General features: G+C 44.5%; 1 protein-coding gene across 7 annotated transcripts in view; it reads right to left on the bottom strand.

Annotated features, from left to right (window-relative positions):
- ST7 (suppression of tumorigenicity 7) overlaps window positions 1-21,346 on the bottom strand; it is a 283,140-nt gene that overhangs the window by 34,883 nt on the left and 226,911 nt on the right. For 5 of the 7 annotated variants that reach the window (XM_032483629.1, XM_032483637.1, XM_032483634.1 and 2 more), the window contains 2 exons: window positions 18,101-18,229; window positions 15,358-15,503 (listed from right to left, as the gene is read on the bottom strand). In XM_032483629.1, coding sequence (XP_032339520.1) covers window positions 15,420-15,503; window positions 18,101-18,229 — 213 coding nt within the window. In that variant the 3' untranslated portion in view covers window positions 15,358-15,419. Of the gene's footprint in view, window positions 1-15,357; window positions 15,504-18,100; window positions 18,230-19,026; window positions 19,378-21,346 lie in introns of those variants that run through there. The other 2 variants (XM_032483636.1, XM_032483633.1) reach the window with 1 other exon arrangement.

The following is a 21,346-nucleotide window of genomic DNA, read 5'->3' on the forward strand; positions in this document are numbered from 1 at the left end:
GTGCTCACCACCTTCCTTAATGGGGCAAACCAGTTCCAGACGACTTTTCTTGTGCTGACAACTCCTTAGCCTGAGGTTTGCACTGGTGAAACCTTCTGAGGTCAATAGAGAATGCACGTGAGGGAGCACTCCAATGGTACATAACCAGGGATGCTGATTTTTAAAAAATAGACTGGGTCCCCGCCACAACTTCCCCCTCACTCCACCTGCCAGATCTCTGCATCTTAGGGGCCCCACCCCATGCAGGCCCCACTCTCGGCAAAAAAAAAATAATATCAGGTCCTTTCCCAGATTAATTGAATCAGACACCGTGAAAGTGGGTCCAAGTGTTGGTATTTTTTAAAAGCTCCCCAGGTGATTATAATGAACACTAAAGTTAGAGAACCACTGATATCCAATATCCCAATAAATCCTCTCAGCCACACTGCGATAAAAATGCTTGGATAAGGTAAAATATATAGCAAATAATCGCAGTTTGAGAGTAGAATCCAGTTCCTAATCTCCAATCTAATATTTTTCCTGTTACAGGAAGTAGTTACCGCTCAGATCTAAATTATCAACTTTACTGAGGATAATCCAGCATGAAGGAGCAGAGTGTGGGGAGTCCTACGTGCTGTGTTGGAGGAATGGGGGCAGTGCAGGGAGGCAGAGGCCACATTCTAAAGGGAAAGACATTCCAGAATTCACAGAATTTCTATTTCTGAAGGCAGTGTCTCTGTTCTGCTAATTTTATAGGCCCCAAGACTTCAGAATTATCTTTGAGTCCTACTTTTCATACAATATCTAAGTCCAACCCTTCTTTCTTCTAGGCATCTCTCCTCTTCTTTCTCACTGCCACCACCCAAACCAAAATTATAATTATTTCATAATAAGGCTCGCTGGCACCAGACTCTTCTCTTTTCAAGCCATCTTGCTCACTCTTTCCAAATAAATCTCTCTAAAACGTGTTTCTGCCATTTCACTGCTGCTTTCCAAAATTTTCACTGGTTCACGTTGCCTAAAAGGCCCAAATCACTTACCCTTCCACAAATTAGCCAAAACTCACCTTTCCAAATACATGGCCACCTTTCTAGTCCAACCACCCCCGGCTGCTTCGATGCACCACACTTTCCTAGCAGCAGTGTCCTACGTTCAGACCCCCGTCTGTCCTCCCCGCGCTGGGTCAAGTGTGGGAGGTTGTTTAACCTCTCCGACTACAGCTGTGCCTCTGCCACAGGTGAATAACAACCCTGACTTCATAAGGTTGCTGTGAGGATTCCTGAGGGAATGGATAAAAATTACACACAGGGGACACCTGGCCACGTTGGATACCACGATGACTTTGCTTCAGCTCCTTTCCTCGCTTGCAGCTGCCCCTGTTCCCACTCCCTCCAGGGCGGCTATTATCAGACTGTGGTTTCTCAGCTCCAGCCTCCCCCTCCCCACTTTTGTGCTCAGGCTGCAGACCACAGTCCTGCTTCCCCACTGCTGCCCCTTGGTGGGCTCTTCCAGAAGGAGGCGCTAGAGGGAGGCCTCAAGGCTGGAGGAGGAAGAAGGAACACTCTCTGTTGGATGTTCCTGCGGGAGTTGTTCCAGCAACAGTTCTTCCTGAAGCAGCAGCTGTGTCCAGGGTGCAGGTTCCCCCACGCTCCAGAACCTGCCTCCCTGTGGCTCTAAGAGACATCAGTCCCAGCTGGGCAGGACCCCTGCTTCAGCTCCAGGATCTCTCCTCCAAGTTTCTAATTTCTAATAATCCCAATCTTTTCCCCTTTTCCCTCTGCGCCTCTGGGTGGTCACTGCTTTCTGCGCTCCCTGTCTCTGTAACACCTCGGAATTTCCTTCATGTTCTCCAGAACCCAGTTAGGAAGTCTCTAGTAAGTTGCCTGTTACTATAACTGGCATGGTGTGTGTCTCCTGACTGGTGTGACTGACATCCTTCCCAACATTTCTCCTCTTCCGAGTTGGACACACACCTCACCGCCAGAAGGCCTCCACAGCCAGCCCATCCTACAAACTCTTACAGGCCCTCAGACTCACCACAAATGAGAGCCAGGATGGCCTTGCAAAGAAGTTTCTTGTCTTGTAATCCGAGAAGCTGAGGTTCAAAAGTGAAAGGCAGGACCTTCCCCTGGGTCTCTCGTGTCCCTTCCACAGTCGCCCACCTGGAGCGTTCACTTAGCTCAATCATCTGAGGCCCTGCAGCTTCTCCTTCATTACTGCCTTAGTGCCTCACTTAACTGAGGCTGTTTAACTTAGCTTTTGGCATCCTTCCAAAAGAACGCTCCTCCACGAGTCACTGGGCAGCAAACAGTACTGGGCTCTGTATTACAGATGCTGTGTATGTGTGGACACCTCGGAAGGACTCCAGATTAAGTTAGGTGAGTGCATTATGTAATTAACCCAGAACTTGGACTATATAGAATGGCTGCCCATACCTCTCACATGTTCTCCATCATGGCTAGCAGTGACCAACGTCTAATAATATCCAAGAAGAGTAGTTTTACAGCCTTCGTAAATGCCGAAAGGCCTTCTGAGTTGTTTGCTCCTTAGACACAGCAAAACAGAAGCTTTAATAGAATTTTATAAGCATGCATATCCCACTCATTAGATGGAAAGTTCACGTAAATTCACAGCACAGTTTTATCAGGTGATGTTTCCTCACTGATAGAATTTAATATTAAAAGTTATCAATGAAGTCTTAAATGGGACAAACATTTTAAAGAGGTAGTCTAGCTTTCAAAGTTCCTTCCATAAGTTTGGCTGTAATAAAACCACCACAAATTATCAAAAGGGGGGAAGCAAATGCAGCATGAGAAGTAAGGGACCCTATGAGCTTTTTTTCTGGCAATCTCTGGTACAGTGCATGGTTGTGACCACCTGCCACAGGAACACCGACGAAGACGCAGGGAGTGTGACGTGACTGTTGCTACAGTCCACACCAACAAAGCATGCTTTCCCTGCAGAGCCTCAGCTTCTCTTCCCAAGAAGGTAGGCTCTGCCTTGGACCCATCTGCAGACAGGTCATGTCGACATGGGGTTGCTGAAGTGATGAAAAAGAGGAGGCGCTAGAGGATGCTGAGGAGGCAGGCTTCTCTCGCCAAAAAAAGACAACTAGACCTGTGATTCCTAATTTCTTTTCATGTATTTGGGAAATTTCACTGGAAATGAATTTGGGGTTCATATTGGCCATATAATTCATTTCTTTTTCTGCTTATTTTTGCTTTTAAATTTTTGCCAGCCTTAGAATTTAGGGATAAAGTGTCCAGCGGACCAGAAAAGCATTTGGAGACAAGATTTAGTACAAACGTGTATTAAGCACACTGTGTGCTGGACAGCGGGGGGAGCACCAAATACCCAGGACAGTGATTCCCAAAAGCTGCTGCACATTAGACTCACCTGGGCAGCTTCAACAAGCAATCAACACATCCTGAGGACTGGGTCACACCCCACACCAACTCAGAGTGTCTGCGTGGATGAATAGATTTTAAAGATCCCCCAAGGTGATTTCAATGTGCAGTGAAGATTGGGAACAACTAGTCTAGGGAAAAGAGCCTGAGCTTTGCAGTAAACCAGACCCAGTTCACGTTCTGGTTTCTTCTGCTTCCCCAGCTGTGTGACCATAAGAAGAAATGGAATCTCTTTGAGCCCCAGTTTTCCTCAGCAAAGGGAGATCCCAACACCCCTTTGAAGAATTATGGTAAATATTAAATGAGGTGATCAGAACAAAGAGCACATGGTACTCAATAGAGAGTTGTTAGTTAAAAAAAACCAAAAAAACTTACAGCAGAAATAAAAACAACCAATCATAATTCAAGAGTCAGCTACATGCTACAAACTGTGCAGCAGGCGAGACGGGAGAAGCAACAGCTCGTTCTGTCCAGACGGCTTCACAGAAAAGACCACTGTTGATCTGAGTGTTGACTTAGACCATGTGGGACCATTTGGGTTGGCAGAAAATGAAGGTAAATATCTTCCTAAATGAAGGAACAGCAAAGGGAGGCCTGAGATAAAGAACAGCAGGTTCAGGTCTCATCAAGGCCGCCCGTGGGGCAGGTGTGAGAGGCACGGAGGGCGCTGTGGGAAGCGTGGCTGGGACGCTCTGGGGGCCTTGGATGCCCTCCCAAGGAGTCTGAGTCTTTCTCTGCACACAGTGAGGAATCAGTGCTATCTCTGAGGTGGAAATGCTGTTTTTAAATCTGGGTTTTAAGCTGAAAAGAGAGAAATCTGGAGGTAGGCAAAGCAGGCAGAGGTTAAGAGCATTAGGCCCTGAATTATAGAAAGGACACAAAACTGAATGGCCACCTGGCGGTACGAGCTACGGTTCACTGTGGGAATTCGCCTGCCAAAGTTTCTAGGTGCCTGGCTGGTTGGTGGTGTCACTTACACAAGATGAGGGATTTATAGGGTAAAGATGCTGAGCTCAGTTTGAGACAGGCCAAGTTTGGAGAGAGATGGCTCACTGACAGTTGGAAATGCAGGTCAGGAGCTCAGAAGAGATGGGGTGACGTCATCGTGGGTGGGGAGAGTAGCCAGCACATGGAGAAAGTTGTGCGAGAGAATGAGATGGCCCTGGGGGAGGAGCAAAGCCAGAAGGCCCTCCAGGACAAGATGAGGACTTTGGGAGAAGCCTGCATTTACATAGTGACAATGGAAGACAGAGATCAGACAGCTTCAAGGAGAATCTGGAGGAAAGAGTGTCTTGAAGACCAAAGAAGATTTCCCAGAGCTCTGTGGTCACGCTGGAATCAGGAAACGGGCCAACCTGGTTTCAGTTTGAAAAAGCAGGTTCTGTTGGAAGAGTTTGGAGGGTTGAAGAAGGAATATGTGAAGGTTACCAGGGACAGAGTGCTGAGTATAAGCCCTAAAGAAGGGCTGGGAAGACACTGAATGGCAGCTTCAGGGAGAAGCAAGACTGAAGATGGGCTGGTTTCTATAAAAACATTTGACCATTCATGCAGATCCATGACATGGAGACGGTAGAGGAAGAGAGGACAATTGATGTGGGAATATTCCAGGGGAGAGTCTGAGGGCAGCTGAGAAGGAGAACTTAGACTTGGAAGACAAAAATAGAGGATGGGAGTTAATGAAGAATTAGGAAAATAGTATTAAATGGTATTGAGGGCCCACCTGAGATGAAAGAGAAACAAAGAGAAAGAATGATTCACCTGAATGAGGAGAGCTTGAGCCACAAGAACAGGAGATGTGACAAGCGAGATGCACGAGGTGAGGGCAGGAGACCAGGGACGAGGGGAGCTGGGGTGACGCCCACACAGGCTTTAGTGGCCGAGCTTGGGATGGGACGCTGGCTGAATTGGGGAGGAAGCTCGGAAGCCTAGGACATTAGTTAACAGTAAAGACAAAGGGTCTTGATGAGTCCTAAGAGCAGGCTTTCTTGGAGAAACTAAAGGGAAACAAATGAGGGGGTGGATATAGCTCAGTGGTAGAGCACATGCTTAGCATGCCTGAGGGCCTAGGTTCAATTCCCAGCACCTCCATTAAAAAAAAAAAAAAATAGGAGCCTGAGAAATTGTCTTCATGGAAGGAAAATTAAGACATCCAAGTTTTGAAAATGAGGCAGTTATAAGAGTATGAGTCCATGATTTGGCTTTGGGAGGGGAGTTCCAAAATCAAAACAAAACAAGATGACAGGGAAAATATTTCCTAAGCTATAAAGTACTAATCACTTTTTATATGTTGTTTTCATTCTTTATGGAGTGGATGGGACGAGGAACTGCAGGGCTGATCTGGTGCACGAGTCGTCCATGTGGACACCGAGGCTGCCCAGGTTGATGGCAAGGGAAGGAAGGGAGGGGAACTTTCTATCTATATTTATTAGGGAACATGGAAAAGTGTCCACATATCAAGGGATGGCAGGAAAGAGGATGCTACATCCTAGTCTGGACATGGACCTAAAAAGAAGGATGGTTTAACAAAGGTATTGCAAAAACATCTCGGAAACAGCACTGTGGGCTGAGAGGAATGTAACCCTTCTCCCAGGGGTGGGAGAACCATCTCCCCTGGATGGATCTTGAAGGCAGTGCTTCACCAAATTACAAAGGGTGCCAGTGCCCCAGTCACCAAGGACACCAGGTAGGGAAGACCAGGCAACAACCCGCAAAGTTCAAAGAGTCTGGGGAAAGTTGAACAAACGCAAAACAAGACATCAGTTGTCCTCACAGCATGAAATGGCAAGTCAGCCATTGGTCCTGATCCTCGCCTGTGCCTGGGAACACCTCACATGGACTCAGATGTGTCAGCTGGTTGAGCGAGCAAACCTTCCTAGAAGTCCCCAAGCCAAGTTTCTCCAACTAGAGCCAGTCGGTTGCCCAGATAACAGGCCAGCAAGTCCCAGGGCACGAGGCTGCTATTGTGTGGTTGCTGGTTTCACAGGGTTAGGGCTTCCAAGTATCAACACAGAGACAAAACGAGCTATGTGGGGGCAGAGCTGGGGGAGGGAGGTGGGGAAGCAAGCTGGTGGTAAAAACACGGCATGTGGAAGGAATGAATACAGAAGCAGCAGAAAGAGACTGTCACAACAACAGTCTGGAAAATACACAAGAGCAAACACGGTTCTCGAAACCCTGTTCATTTTCCACTGAAAGGAACCAGAGCTCCTTTTAGGGGCAAAGAAATGACAAAATAAGCTTAGGCTATCTTATCTTGTGCCAGAAAGCAAGGAAGTGATCAAAGAATGATGGGGACATGTCCAAAAGACACAGAGCCAGACTAAACGGGCTCCTTCTAGCCAAATGTGGCACAATTTGAACATCCGAATAAATAATAATCCTAACAGATTGTAACCTGTTGAATAAAATAGGAATTATGAGTCCTTTCAGATACAAATAAATACACTAACAAATTGAAAGTTGGTGAGGAACAGGATATTTACATAGTGTCAAAGTCCCTCCCACAAAATACTTATTACAAGGGGAGAGGGGGAAGAGTTGCCTGGCAGACACACCTTAATTAAGTGATCAAAGTCTTCATTGCCAGTAATCATCCAAATTGAAAACACATGTTATTCCATAGGATGCAAGGAGGCAAACACAGCATCACTTCTGGCTCAGTCCTGGGAGAGACACAACTCCTGAATCTAGTTGTGAGGGCACAGACAAGCCCAAACGAAGGACATTCTACCAAATAACTGACCTTCAGTCTTCCAAAGTGTTAAGGATTTGAAACTCAAGGAAAGACTGAGAATCTGTTTCAGAGTGAAGGAAACTGAAAGGATATGACAACTAAATGCTATGTGTGATTCTGAAGTAGAGGGTTTTGCTATAAAAACAGTAGTAGGACAATTGGAGGAACTTGGATGGGATCGTCGACATGGAGGAGGGAAGTTGTTCTGTGACAGTATCAGTTTCCGTCTTGACAGTCACACTGTCGTTAAACAGAGGAGCGTCCTTGTTTGCAGGAAATGCACACCAGAGTATTTGGGGGTGATGGGGTATCATGTCAGCAACTACACCTCAAAAGAAGGTTTTTGTCCTACTTGTCCAACTTTTCTGTAAATTTTTGTTTCAAGTGTTTTTTAAAAACATAAAATATAAAATGATCAATCTCTGTTAGGAAAAAAAATGAAGCGTTGCTTTAGAGTATGTAATGGGTTGAATAAGGGTCCCTCACAAAGGACACCCATGTCCCAGAACCTGTAAATGTGACCTTATTTAGAAAAATGGTCTGCAGATGTGATTCCATTAAGGATATTGAGAGTATCCTAGATTATCCTGGGGGCCTTAAATCCAATGACAAGTGTCCTTATAAGAGACACAGAGGAGAGAGACACACAGAGGGGAAGGCATGTGAGATAGAGTTATAGATTGGAGAGACGCAGACACAAGCCAAGGAGTACCTGGAGCCGTCAGAAGCAGGAAAGGCCAGGCAGGATTCTCCCCTAGAACCTCTGGAGGGAGCAGGGCCCTGCAGACACCTTGATTTCTAACTCCTGGCTTCCAGAATTTTGTTGTTGTAAGCCACCCAGTTTGTGGTAATTGTTACATCAACCCTAGGGAACTAACACAGAGTACTACTTCTCTTCTTTCACTTTGTTGGAAATAGGAAACTAGGTAAAGACTAAGAGCAAGATGTACTTTGGATGTCCTCACCAATTCAGGCCATGGAAGCCGGAAGGACAACACTCCCCCTCTCACCGGGGCACACTGCAGTCCTGAGAAAAATGACTTTTCCAGGTCATATTCCCAAAAAACTCTTCACCATGGACATCTTGGGTACCAAAGCTCTAGTTTTGCTGGAATTCTTCCAAAGGCAGTGGTTCTCAACCAGGAGTGATTTTGGCCCCCAGGGGACATTTGGCAATTCCTGGACACATTTTTGTTTGTCGTAACTGAGATGCAGGTTGCTATTGGTAGCTAGCCGGCAGAGGCTGGGGATTCTGTAACGTACAGGACAATCCATCATAGAGAATTATCTGACCTAAAATTTCAACAGTGATGAGGTTGAGAAGCCCCGTTCTAAAGGAACAATTTCCATTTTCATTCTATAAACAAACAGTGCTCACGCTTCTCTGACAGGATAGGAACAGAAGAGAGGAAGAGGCATTCCAAACACACTTCTGGACTAATTCTTTTCATTGTGGCAAGAAAGATAACATGAAATCTACCCTCTTGACAATTGTTTTGGTAGGCAGTATAGTATTGTTAACTGTAAGCACGATGTTGTACAGCAGATCTCTCAAATGTATTCATCTTGCAGGACTAAACTCTACACCCACTGAACAGCAACTCCCTACCTTCCCTGTCCTCATCCCCTGACCGCTACCATATTGCTTTCTGCGTCTATGAGTTTGACCACTTTAGATACTTCATGTGATAGAATCATGCTATGGCCAGTTTATTTCTCGTAGCATAGTGTCCTCAAGGTTCATTTATATTGTCACATAGGACAGAATTTCTTTTTATGGCTGAATATTATTCCACTGACTATCTATACCACATTTTCTTTGTCCATTTATCCATTGATGGACATTTAGGTTATTTCTGCTTCTTGGCTCTTGTGACGAGAGTGAGGATATCTCTTCAAGATCCTGATTTCAAATCTTTTGGATATATACCCAGAAGAGGGGATGCTGGGTCATATGGTAGTACAATTTTTGTTTTTTTGAGAAACTTCTGTACTGTTTTCCACAGCAGCTGTACCATTTTACACTCCCATCAATAGTGTACAAGAGTTTCAATTTCTCTGTGTTGCCACCCTAACAGGTGTGAAATGATATCTTGTTTGGGGGTTTTATTTTGTTCTTTATTTCATTGGTTTTGAATTGCATTTCCCTGATGATCAGTGATGCTGAACATCTTTCCATATACCTGTTGGCCATTTGTATGTCTTCTTTAGTGAAATGTCTATTCAAGTCCTTTGCCCATTTTTAAATCAAAAATATTTTTTTGCTATTGAGTTGAATAAGTTCCTTATATATTCTGTATATTAACCCCTTATTGGTTATGTGCTTTGCAAATATTTTCTCCCATTCTATAGGTTGTATTTCCACTGTTGATTGTTTTCTTTGCAGAGCAGAAGCTTTTCAGTGTGCATAGTCCCACTTGTATATTTTTGCTTTTGTTGCTTATGCTTTTGGTATCATATCCAAGATTTCATGGCCAAGACCAATGTCATGAAATTTCCCCCCGCATTTTCTTCTAGGAGTTTTGCAGTTTTAAGTTTTACTTTTAAGTCTTTAATCCATCTTGAGTTGATTATTGTGTAAGATGAGTCCAATTTCATTCTTTAGCAAGTGGATATCCAGTTTTCTCAACACCATTTATTAAAGAGATTATCCTTTCCCCACTGTGTATTCTTGGCAAGCTTGTAGATGATCAGTTGGCTGTAAATGCAAGGGCTGATTTCTAGGCTCTTTATTCAGTTCAGTTGGTCTGTATGTCTGGCTTTATGCCAATACCATACTATTTTAATTACTGTAACTTTGTAATAAATTTTGATATCAGGAACTGTAATGCCTCCAGCTTTGTTCTTCTTTTTCAAGAATGTTTTGGCTATTAGGGGCCCTTTGTCATTCCATATGAATTTTGGATTATTTTTTCTCTTTCTATAAAAGTGCCATTGGGATTTTGATAGGGATTGCACTGAATCCATAGATTACTTTGGGTAGCATGGACATTAGAGCAATATTAACTCTTCCAATTCATGAATATGGGATGACTTTCTATTTATTTGTGTCTTTTAAAATTGTTTTTCATCAATGTTTTGTAGTTTGCAATTACATCTTTAATCTCTTTCATTAAGCTTATTCCTAACTAGTTTATTATTTTTGGTAAATGGGATTGTTTATTAATCTCTTTTTCAGATAGTTCACTTTAGCCTTCCAGACTCTGTATGTCTCCTAACTTCTTTCCATGTGGTTTACAGTAGGACATGGGCTACGGATGAAATGTGGGATCAAGCAGAGAATCTCGGATTTCTCAGGAGTCCCAGCCACACACCCTTCTTTAGGCTGGCCTTGCTCTTTACAAGTCACATGTGGAGAGGGTGACAACTCTACCAGTGACCACTGTAAATTGTCTCTGAACATACCCAATAAAATATTTCAATTCCAGCTACCAAATTACATTGTACAAAAAGTGCCAGTGCCCCAGCCATGAACCCTGGGAATTTAAGTTCTCACATGATACAGTTTGGGAAGAAAACACTCCTGAAACTCTAACCCCCCACAGCCCGCTCCTGCCTCCTTCCTTCTGCTCGGCATTTATTGACCAGCACCAATGCACCAGTGTGCTAAATGTTAGGAATTCAAGGATGAATAAGCTACTCATCTGATAGGAGGACACAGAGAGACATTAAACTGTGAAGTTCTGAGTGCTGTCACAATGCTATCAGTAAAGAGAAATCTTCTGGAAAAGCTTCCTACACATGACAGGGAGAATCAAATCAAGATTCAGGTATTTCATAGGAGAGACGGATGAAGCATCCTGGAGAGATAAAGTTGAAACTAAATCTCAAAGCTTGGTTCAGTCCCTTCGGCAACAGAAAACTGGCTGTGGGATGTGGGAGCTCTTAGTGTTTGAAAGTCCAGTGTGCTTTTCAAGGATCCAGTAAAACCCTTCTGAACTAAAACACATCCAGAGATATTTCTGAAGATGCCTCAGTCCCTAAAAATCTACAGGTGTGAAAACATTTCTTACTGAGACCCAAACGGAGCTTGTCAGTGTTGCAGTGGCTGCTGTGGGGCCCCTCAGGTGCGAGGCTGTCAGTGGATATAATGGCAGTGGAGCAAGACAGAAAATGAGGGCCCAGGGCAGCTGTCATGACTCACATTCTCTGTTCTTATTTGGGTCATCTTGGAAAAGCAGGTGAATCACCTGAATGACTCTTTAAGACATGTCTGTGGCTGCGGTGACCAGTGATCATTAGGCAATTTCATTTGACACTTTGATTACAATAGGTGATTAGAACACCTCCTTACCTGTAGCTTGGCTATTTTTAGACGGCTAACATTTTCTGGAGTCCAAGACCATGTGCAAATATGGGCAACGATGCTCAAAGGGGTTGGGGAGGGGGAAAGGGGCCCTTGCATAGGAAATTGCAGAAGCAGTGCCACTGATCCCCCTCCTGGTGACAGCCGCAGCCCTGCGGGGCTAAGCCACGGCTGCTCAGCTAATTGAAGTGCCCTGGAGGTTCTCTTTGCCCTCAAGAACCTTACTGATAAATAGCTCTTGACCAGCTCCTTATATGGCTACAACGGGCCCCAAGAGGCTGAGATGTATTTGAGACACAATCTGATTCTCCTTTCTCAAGGGTCTCAGGCCTTCACCTTTGCAGGGAGGGAGACGGCAGTGTCCTCCAGAGGCTTTTGTGCCCGGGCCCCAGGGCAAGTCACTTTTCCTCTGATGATTCCCGTTATCTTGAAGAAGAGAGGTGCCTGGCGCTCGTCACGCCGTGTTGGGCAGTGGCTCAGAGAGTTTGAAAGAAGGCATGTGGGGAAATAAGAACTGGCGAAGCTGCATGGGAGAAAAGTGGCTCTTGACTTGTTCACCTTTTGAGGGCCTTTGGGGCCCACCGAGAATAGTCTCAGAAGCCCCCTTGGGCGTGACATGCTGGCTGCCCAGTGGTGTTTATTACTCAGAAGAGCCACACCCAAGGGGAGAATTACTGGTGTTGCCTGGTGCCCTGTGAGAACTCCAGCCCAGAGACTGCACGTGAGGACTTTTTCCCCAGAGGACTGCGGCCCCCGCCATAGGCCATAGACGTGAGCACAAGGGAGTTTTTCTTGTTCAGTTGTTGGAACTTAGTGCATAATGTATGTTGAGTAAATGAATGAATGGAACAAAGAAAGAAGCTGGTGGCTCATTAGAACTTTGTGCTTGGATCCTAAGTGAGCCAGAAGTAAAAATATGTTGTCACTGTGGATTTATTGAAGTGATTAAAAAGATTACATCCTGTGAAATCCTGAAAAAAAATTTTTTAAAGACGCTGAAACACAGATGCATGCAAGCCAGAGAAGACAAAAACTTGACGGGTGTAGAGAACAAAAAGTCATTTTCATGTTAACATTACAGAAGGAAAGATATTGTGGCTTTTTTTCAATGGTCTCGTTGTATTCGGGCACAACCATCTCCTGCCTCCCCTAATCAGTGCAGCTTCTCGCGTTCCAAACTGTCGCTGGCCTCCACGGAAGGCCCAAGTCTCTGTCCCAGACAGCTGCCACCTTCTAACCTCCCCTCCATCCAGAAAACTCTACAGAAAAATACGTTCCACCTTCCCCAGGTATGCGTTTCTTACTGGAAGGCACATCTTCCCTGAGGAGTATAAAACAGAAGAAGAAAACTCCCAGGAAAAACAAGGAGCCGGGAATAAACAGACAGGGTTCCCAGGCCCCACGTGTGGCAGCCCATGTGTAACGTGGAGCTGTAACTGGAGCGAGAGCTATTCAGAAACGTGTACCCAGGAGTGTAACAAGCTGTAATATGCGAACTGATTTTGGAATATGTGTAATATGCTTAACATAACACTGCAACCAGGGGAGCCATTTTTTAGGAATAAAACAACAAGGGAGAATAAATATCATTAATACAGAATGAGTGACATGGGAGTTCCCAGTGAACAGGGGATTTTCTCCCTCTGACATCAGATTCTAATTGCAGAGGGACGATCTCAGTTGTCACTAACTAGCTTTTAAAAAAATAATGTAAAATAAAATTTGTTAGATATAAGACACATAGGCCTTGGGGCTGGTGAAAAACCATTCTTGGTGGGGGCCCCAGGAGAGTGATAGTTACTGACTGGTCACCACGGCCCAAACAACAGCTCTTAATGGGCTCTCTCAGGTATCGTCACTGGGCTTTCCTTGGATTGCCGGAGGAAAACAGGACCTTTGAATTATGACAGCTGCCCCAATCCTTCATATTTCCCCTTTGTTCAACTCTGTTGGTATTGATAGACAGTTAAGAGGCCCTAGGACCCTCCTGGGGGTTCATGGCGGACCTTCATGGCCAGCACCAGGGTACTCAGGAGAGGACACGGAGCACCAGATGCCCAGTTAGGGAGCACGGCAGTAGTTCCCGGCGGCACGCAGCCTGGGTCCCCCTGAGTTCTCCCTGGCAGGCCCTGCCTGGTCAGGATGGGTGGGACACCCAGTCAACCACACATCTTGTTCGTGGGATCCTCCTTTTCACTTAGTATTGAGCTTGTCCAGTGTTTTGCAAAATGAATATTGTGAGATGTCATAAGGAGTCTTTACACCAGAGGAGGGTGTCTTATGATCTCACGAGGAGATGGGCTGGGTTATACAGAATTCGTTTTATGGGACTTCTCAGGGCTTCTGACAGTTTGAATTTCCAAGAGAACAGCAAACGATGTATTCCAAAAAATCATTTCATCCGAATAACGCTTCTCAGAACCCATTGTGGGAAACAGTGGTCTGTGCTCCTTACAGGCTTCCTCTTCCTGTTTCAAGTCCACGTGCAGCATTCCACTGGTTTTTATGCTCATATCATCTTCCCTAGAAACACTCATTCCTGGTCTCCCATCATAACACATATGGCTGGAATGTGAAGGAAACCATGAGCCCACCTTGTCTTTGGAGATCTGCCCAGGCTCTGCCTCTTTCTGGGGTGTTTGAGAGGCAGTGTTCCCCATGCACTTTTCCACAGGCGGTCAGCTGGTGAGTACTTGGCCTCCCGCTGGAGAGACCCAGTAGGTAGGGTTTGATGCGGGAAAACAAGCTCCCTGTGGCCACACAGCATGTGCTCGGGTTGAACCCAACTCTGTGACTTGGCAGCTGCTCAGTGCAGGGGCTGTCAGCACCCACTTCAGAGTGCTTTGGAGAACTGAGAGCGGTCCTGGCATGGTATCTGATGCACGATAAACTCGAACAATCATCATTCGGGGAAAATGGGGTAAGAAGAAATACTATGTCCCAAAGAAAATGATAATTGGGCAAAGTTTTCATAAAAGCTCTTCATTAAGCTGTTGTTCCAAGTGTGGAATAAGTACATTTTATTTCATTTTAATAATCTTTTCCCTGGACTTCTATAAAATGATGCTCTGGTTTAGCATCATCCTGTACTCTACCCTGTCTGTTCCACCTTCCTGCCAACATTCAATGAGCTTTCAATTTCTAGAATATAGAATATCCAGTTCCAGATTCTGAGGGTGTGAAGCTGAATAGCATAATGTGGAACTTGAATTCCCTGCCGTCCAGTGGGTGAGACAGGCAAGTAAACATACAAGTAAAGCAGTGTGATAAATGCTGCAATTCCAGGTGCAGTGGGGAGAGCATGATAGCCCCAGCACACAGTAGGTCCTCAATACCTTTTGATTACTTAAAAGGAATAAGACAACAAAGAATCTGATCTATCCTGGATGTGAAGGAGGTTATCTTTGATTTGAGGGGCAAACTATCTTTGAGCTGTTAATTCATATTTTCTTCCTGCATTTTCCCTCCTGTCATTGTAAAGCAGGAGTCTATAGATTTTGGAGCTCTTTGATCCAGAAAACGATCAGAGAAGCAGCTGAAAGTGCCCTGTGTTTGGACGGGCATGCTCAAAAGCAGAGTTCTGGGTGTCCTGAGGGCAGTGGAGATGCTGAGAGGCATGGAGAGGTGGCCTTTGGGCCCCCGAGCAGCACCCAGACCTGGGAGAGGCGGCAGGGAGGCCCCATGGGGAGCCTGAGGTGGAGCTCAGGTCCTACAGCAAGTGTATAAGAGCGTCACCAGACTTCAGGGACACTGTGGGCTTGGACAGCAATGCTGTCAGAGGCAACCAAGACATGGGCCAATGGAATCCAGGTTTTGTGGTGGTGGGGCTCAGAGCAGGAAGTAGATGATTAAAAATTTTTTTAAATTATATTACTTACATACTCCTTAAAATTATAATCTACTGCTCCATCCCTGGACAAACACACACCCACCTGAAGTTTGCTTGCCTTTTGATAGTGGTCAACGGCAGTTTTCAATTCCAAAGTTTTTCTTCCTAAGATGGGTCGGTCACATGCTTCAAGGCCGAGGATCCGAGGGGCTGTGAAATGGACTGCAGCTGGACATAACAGGAGACAAGCTGCAGAAAGAGGGGAAGAGAAACTGCTTCCTTTTTGCCCTTTGCTCCTGCTGGAGAGTCACAGATACAACTTGGAAGGGGACACAGGATCACCAGCAGGTCCTTCATCCCTTGTGCTCTCCAGTGCATTCCTGATGGAGAGCGATCCACCTGGGCCTGGACATTCCTATTTCAGCCAATGCCTGCCAGGCCTCAGCCATTCTTGACCCTCAAAAGCCAGAACTTCAAGACTAGTTCCTTCAAGCCCTGTCTAGCCCCCAACCCCTCCTTTCCCATTTCAATTCCTGATACAGCCCAAGCTGTCACTACAGCAGAGCAGAAGCCAAATACATGATGTGAACGCCTTGGAGGCTCCCATCCCCCTCATTTTCAGAACTTGCTGGGGTGGGGGGTGGGGGTGGGTACCGCTGCTGCCTACTCAGTTCCCTGGTGACTCAGCATGCAAGTCTGTGAAGTGCATGGCTGTGGGGCGGGGACAACAAAAATAGGAACAGTGGAAGGGATATGAACAGGGTTTAAACATTTTAACATCGCCTCTGAAGGTTCACATTGAAGTAAGATGTAATTTTTTTTAATGATGGAAACAAGAACCAAATTTTTTTTTTTTAATGATGGAAACAAGGACTGAAAATTTACTTAGAGGTAGTCTGTGGGTGTGAGGTGTCAGGGTTTACTGTATTTGGGAGCAGGTAGCTGAACATGGTTTTCATTAGATATTGCAGCGTAAGATTAAAAATAAATTCCTTGAAGTTAGTAATAGTAATTATAAGGATGCCCCAAAAGTGATCAATCCTGGATAAAAAGAAACCAAAACATAAATTTTTATAAAAGAATGGAGAGCACTTTATAGCAAAATCTATGGAACCACTGAGATTACACTTAGAGAAAAATACACAGCTTTCAATACCTCCTTCTTAAAAAAAAACGAACCAAGTACTCATCTAAGGAAATTAGGAAAATTATAATTCTTATAAACAAGAGAAACCAGGAAGAAATAATAAAATACAAAGCAAAAGTATGGTTGAATGCATCAGTAAATCCAAAGTTGTTTCTTTGAAAGAATAAATTAGATAAGCTTTATGAAGCTGGGTAAATGGGAAAAAAGAGAGAAAGACAGCAAAAATATAGAGTTAAGAATGAGAAAAAAGTAATTACCACAAATACAGAAGGGGTTAAATATATAACATAAATGATATATCCGTGTAACTTTGTGGTAACACATTTGAATGCTTAGAGAAAGCAGTTATTTCCTAGAAAAATATGCAATCAACTAGACATAAGAAGGTGAATATTTGCACAGACCAATCACCATTGCTGATAGTAAAAATGTGATCAAAGATCTACCATTAATAAAGCACTAAAATTAGGTGTTTCATGTCTGAGTTTTAGCTAATCCTTGAAGAGCAGGTAATGTCAATGTTTAATTATTCCATATAAAAATATGGAATGCTCTGCAATTCTTTTTATAAAGACAGAATGACTTTCATACTTAAGTATCAAAAAAAGCTTAAAAAAAAACCTTCCCATTTGGTCACATTGCATTGTTTCCTGTATGCATTGCTAAATTCAATTTGCTAACGTTTATTTTAGAGTGTTTGCAATTGTATTCCAACAAACATATAAGTTGAGGCTACAGGACATTTACTGTCCTGTTGGGAGGAAGGGTCTTTATAGAGGAAAGCCCATCAGAATGGATTTTGATGTCTCTTCATATATAAACAAAAGCAGAAGGCAGAAATTCAACTTGGATTCCAGTTGCCGTCTTATTAAGAAGTCAGGAACTGTGGACCTGGGGCGAGAAATGTGATGTCTCCCTCCTCCCCGGTGAGTAGCTCCTCTCCTGGACCGTGGACTCACCCCCCCAACAATCCCTGTTACCCCTCCGTGTGTCTTCATTCTGTCCCCATTCTTCTCTACCTTCACTTCTCCCCTTTACCCCTCAGATTCTAACTTCTGCCTCTTCTCTCTATGCAACTGCTCTAAATTCATAATTATTAAATTCACAAGGTACTTTTAAATCTTTGTACTACATTTCTTTGCTGCATTTCCTGCAACTGGGGTTTCTGACAACAACTTGTTTTAGGCCACTTCTACTTGCCATGGCCTGCAAGCTCTAGAACCTTTCATTTAAGGCTCGTCGCAATCTAGTCCCAACTTGGACAGGTCAAAATCTCTTTGGACTTTGGTTTTCCCATCTGTTAAATCAAATGATTGTATTAGATAATTACTACTTTTTCCTTCCAAATTACAATTCTAAGGCTTCCCTGACACTTCTCTGCTGGAACCAATCTCTCTTCTCTGAACATGAATAAAATTTTATTTGTACTTATCATTTATTGCATCCATTTGTTCAACAGATCATTTGAGCATCCACTCGAGGTCAAGAGTTGTGTTGGAGGAAGAAGAGGAAAAGAGGCAAACAAGGCAGACACAGCCCCTACCCCCAAGAGCAGCCCCACTGATGTGGATATAGGGGTCCAGCCTCTTCCGAGATAGAGCATAGGCCAGCTGTGCATCCCCACGTGGGCTCTGCACAAAGGAGGGAGAGAGAAAAGCCTACAAAAGGCATGAAAAGCCTTTGTGCACCTAAACATTACCTGCCAAACTTGACTTTGCTCTTGGATGAAGACCAGGAGCTGGCAGAAGTCCAGCTGCGACGGAGATCTGGCGTGGTGCTTTCCCCGCACACTGCCTATTTTAACGCTCATGGGGACAGATTCCGGATTCTAAATAAAAGGGAAAACAAACTCTGTAAAGGACAGTCCATTTTTTTTTTTTTTGAAGAACTAGATTGAGATTTTGAATAGAGGTACTTTTCAAGTTCAGATAGAAGATTCAAGGTTATTTATTTTTCTCTTTTGCTTAAGTAAAGCCAGATGCTTGGCAGGTGTGACTCATGTAGAAGGCTTTCAAAGATGGTGAAGACGAATGACCGTTTTGGTTCAGATCACTAAAACACTCAAAGAACGCTCACATTCAAGCATCAAGAATGCAAACATGATAAAAAAAAAATTACCCTTCTGAGAAAACATTTTAAAAATGGCCGTGCTGCAAAGTGGCCAGGTTCTGCAACAGACCGTTGGGTCTGTAGCTTCTCATCAGAAGTTTCCTTCCCACAACAAATTTGCAAAAAGCAGAACCAAAAGGATTCCGAGAACAGCAGCGCTGAGGTCTATTCAGTGAGTAGTCTCTGAACGGGAACAACCAGTGATGGCTCATAGGTTTCCTTTCATTCATGCTTCCTGTCATCATTTTGGAAATGTCTTTTGTGCATCTGGCCTATGAGGACACATAGCATGGGGGTGAAAAAGATGGTACTTTTTAGCCAAAGAGAATTCACTTCTCAAGCTGCCAACTGCAAGGGTGCCAAGGGCCTGCTGATGGCAATGAGTTCCCACAGCACAGAAACCACCGTGTGTGTGGCACTCAGCAGACTTCGGGTCTTGGTAAGTTAAGTGTAACCCATAGGTTTATTTAGACACCAACATTTTTAGGGTTGGAAGACACAGAAAGACACAACAGGTTGCTGCAATACACAAAAGTTTATTTTTGACTTTTTTTTCTTTTCTGAAGGCAAAATATAATAGAACCAAACATCAATGAATTTTGTACAACAAAAACAGCTTTTAATGTAGAACAGACAGTCCGTGAATGTTTTAAAACCCCGGAATGGCTTCCCTTTTTCAAAGTCATGCTTTCTTGCGGTCCACGAAGAGTTGGCACGAAGAGATGGTGGCAGTCCACTGGGTGAGGTGAGTGGAAGGATGGGTGGGCTTCCCTAGATCCGCGTCAGCTGGTGCCACAGACTGGATGGGAGGATGCTTTCAACTTTCTCCATGACAAAGTTTAAGGGGGCAAACAAAGTGCTGAGGAACTGTAAATAAACCAGAAAGGCACACATGTCAGGAGAGATCCTGTTGGAGGCTGTAAAACAAACCTCTCCAACCTGTGCTTGCATCCTAAGTCTTCGCATTCTAAAAAAATCTCCGAAGGCTACAACTTCATATTTATGTTTACGGGAAACATCCGTCGATGAACAAACCTGTGTTCCAGCCCCCGCCCCCAGCTCTGGTGGAAAAGAGCGGGGAGTGTCTGCTGACAGGCCCTTCACTCCTCTGACAGCTGCCCACAGTTCACGGCCTTCTGACAAGTCTTCAGGATCTGAGGGCTGCCCATGTAGATGACCAGTGCCATCAAAGGGACTGACAGATGGGTGGCAAGTGGGCAGAAGAGCTAACAACTTGTGACAGCTTCTCTACCTGCTTGCCAAGCTGGGTAGAGAACTTTGAGTGGAAAAGGCAACAACAATAAAAGTCAGGTTCGTTGTATGGCTGTGAATTGCTCTGGGATCCCACTGCCTCCCAAACACTGTGGCAGCCTGTGCTCCTCTCCGAACTACCTGCCCAGTGGTGAGCACCATGGGGGGCTGCGGGAGGGCAGCAAGCCGGCCAGTCCCTGAACGACACGTCCTTGCGGAAGAGGTGCTGCTTTCAGGAGAATTTTGGGATCTCTTTCATTTGGTTACTAAATTCCTTTCACTTTTCTGTAGAGAATAATGCTCGTTAAACTGTGCCTTTTGAGAAATCCAGGTACCTTGCCTAAAACTCATTTAACATAATCTCAGATCTGTTCTGATTATGTTCTCATGAAGAATCAGCCTCCTTCCACAAGCCATCCAAGCATCTGGCAGATGAGGTGACCTCACTCAGCCAGGCACAAGAAGGTGTCTGGATGGTTTCCTTGCTCGCCGTTCAGAACCAAGGTATGCCTCGCTAGGGTTCAATACCCAGTTCTCGTACTGTGGAGGCCGTTGTCTCAACCCTTTGTCTGTAGCACAGCATGGTCTACATCACCAAGAATTTCCCACAGAAGTATAGTGTAGGATGTGAGTACATAAGCAGAGGGGGAACTTGGTTCCGAGGCCAAACAAATTAGTAGACAAGCATTTAATGAAGTTAAAACAGGGTCCTCTACTGGTCATATGTCCTATGGGTTGCAGGTCCTCAAGAAGGGGTATGGTAGGCAAGTTTCCCAAATCCACTTGACCTCAGGATCCTCCTCCTCCTCCTTCTTCCTCTTCTTCTTTTAAGAACCAGTAGAATATAAACTGGGAAGGCCTGTACCACATTATAGCAAGACCATCAAATGTGAGATATGTGTAAAGAAAACTCAAGAGGGTATAAGATTTGGAATCCTTCCCTATATTGCATCTTTCACATTAACTGAATATATTTACTCAGTAAAGCACTTATATACTGAGTGAGATATAAAAGTGCCTAGGACAAAAGTCCCACTGTCAGGAAGCTCAAAGCCTAGGTGGTGGGGTAGGGGAGCCACAAAGACCCACAAACAGCAAAGTAACAATACTAGATAGACCATTATAGGATAGAAGATAGAAACACAAACAAAGCACCAGGAAGGTTCAGAAAAGGGAGAGAACCCATTTTGCTGAAAGGAACAGGAGAAACTTAAAATGAGGCAACTGAAACAGACCCCAGTAGATGGCTGGGATATGAGAAGATAGAGTTGGGGTAAGAATGGTAAGGAAAGAAATGTGAGCAGGTAGGCCCTCCAGGCTCTATAAACAGCTGGAACAGAAATGGGAAAGCAGAAGATAGTAAATAGTTCAGCTTAGCTGGAAGAGATAACAGGTAGAGTTCAAAAGTGACTAGAAGAATGCTGGGAAGGCCTTGAGTGCCAGGCTGGATTTGTAGATATGAAGAAGGCAGCGTCATAGTTGAGGTCTGTGCAGAAGATGCTGGAGTAGAAGGAGTCAGAGCTCACCTCCTCTCATGAACACACCAAAATCACAACTAACTGCTTAACAAAAAAGACTAGAACCT

This window comes from Camelus ferus, chromosome 7, assembly GCF_009834535.1.
Source record: "Camelus ferus isolate YT-003-E chromosome 7, BCGSAC_Cfer_1.0, whole genome shotgun sequence".
NCBI classification, from domain to species: domain Eukaryota; kingdom Metazoa; phylum Chordata; class Mammalia; order Artiodactyla; family Camelidae; genus Camelus; species Camelus ferus.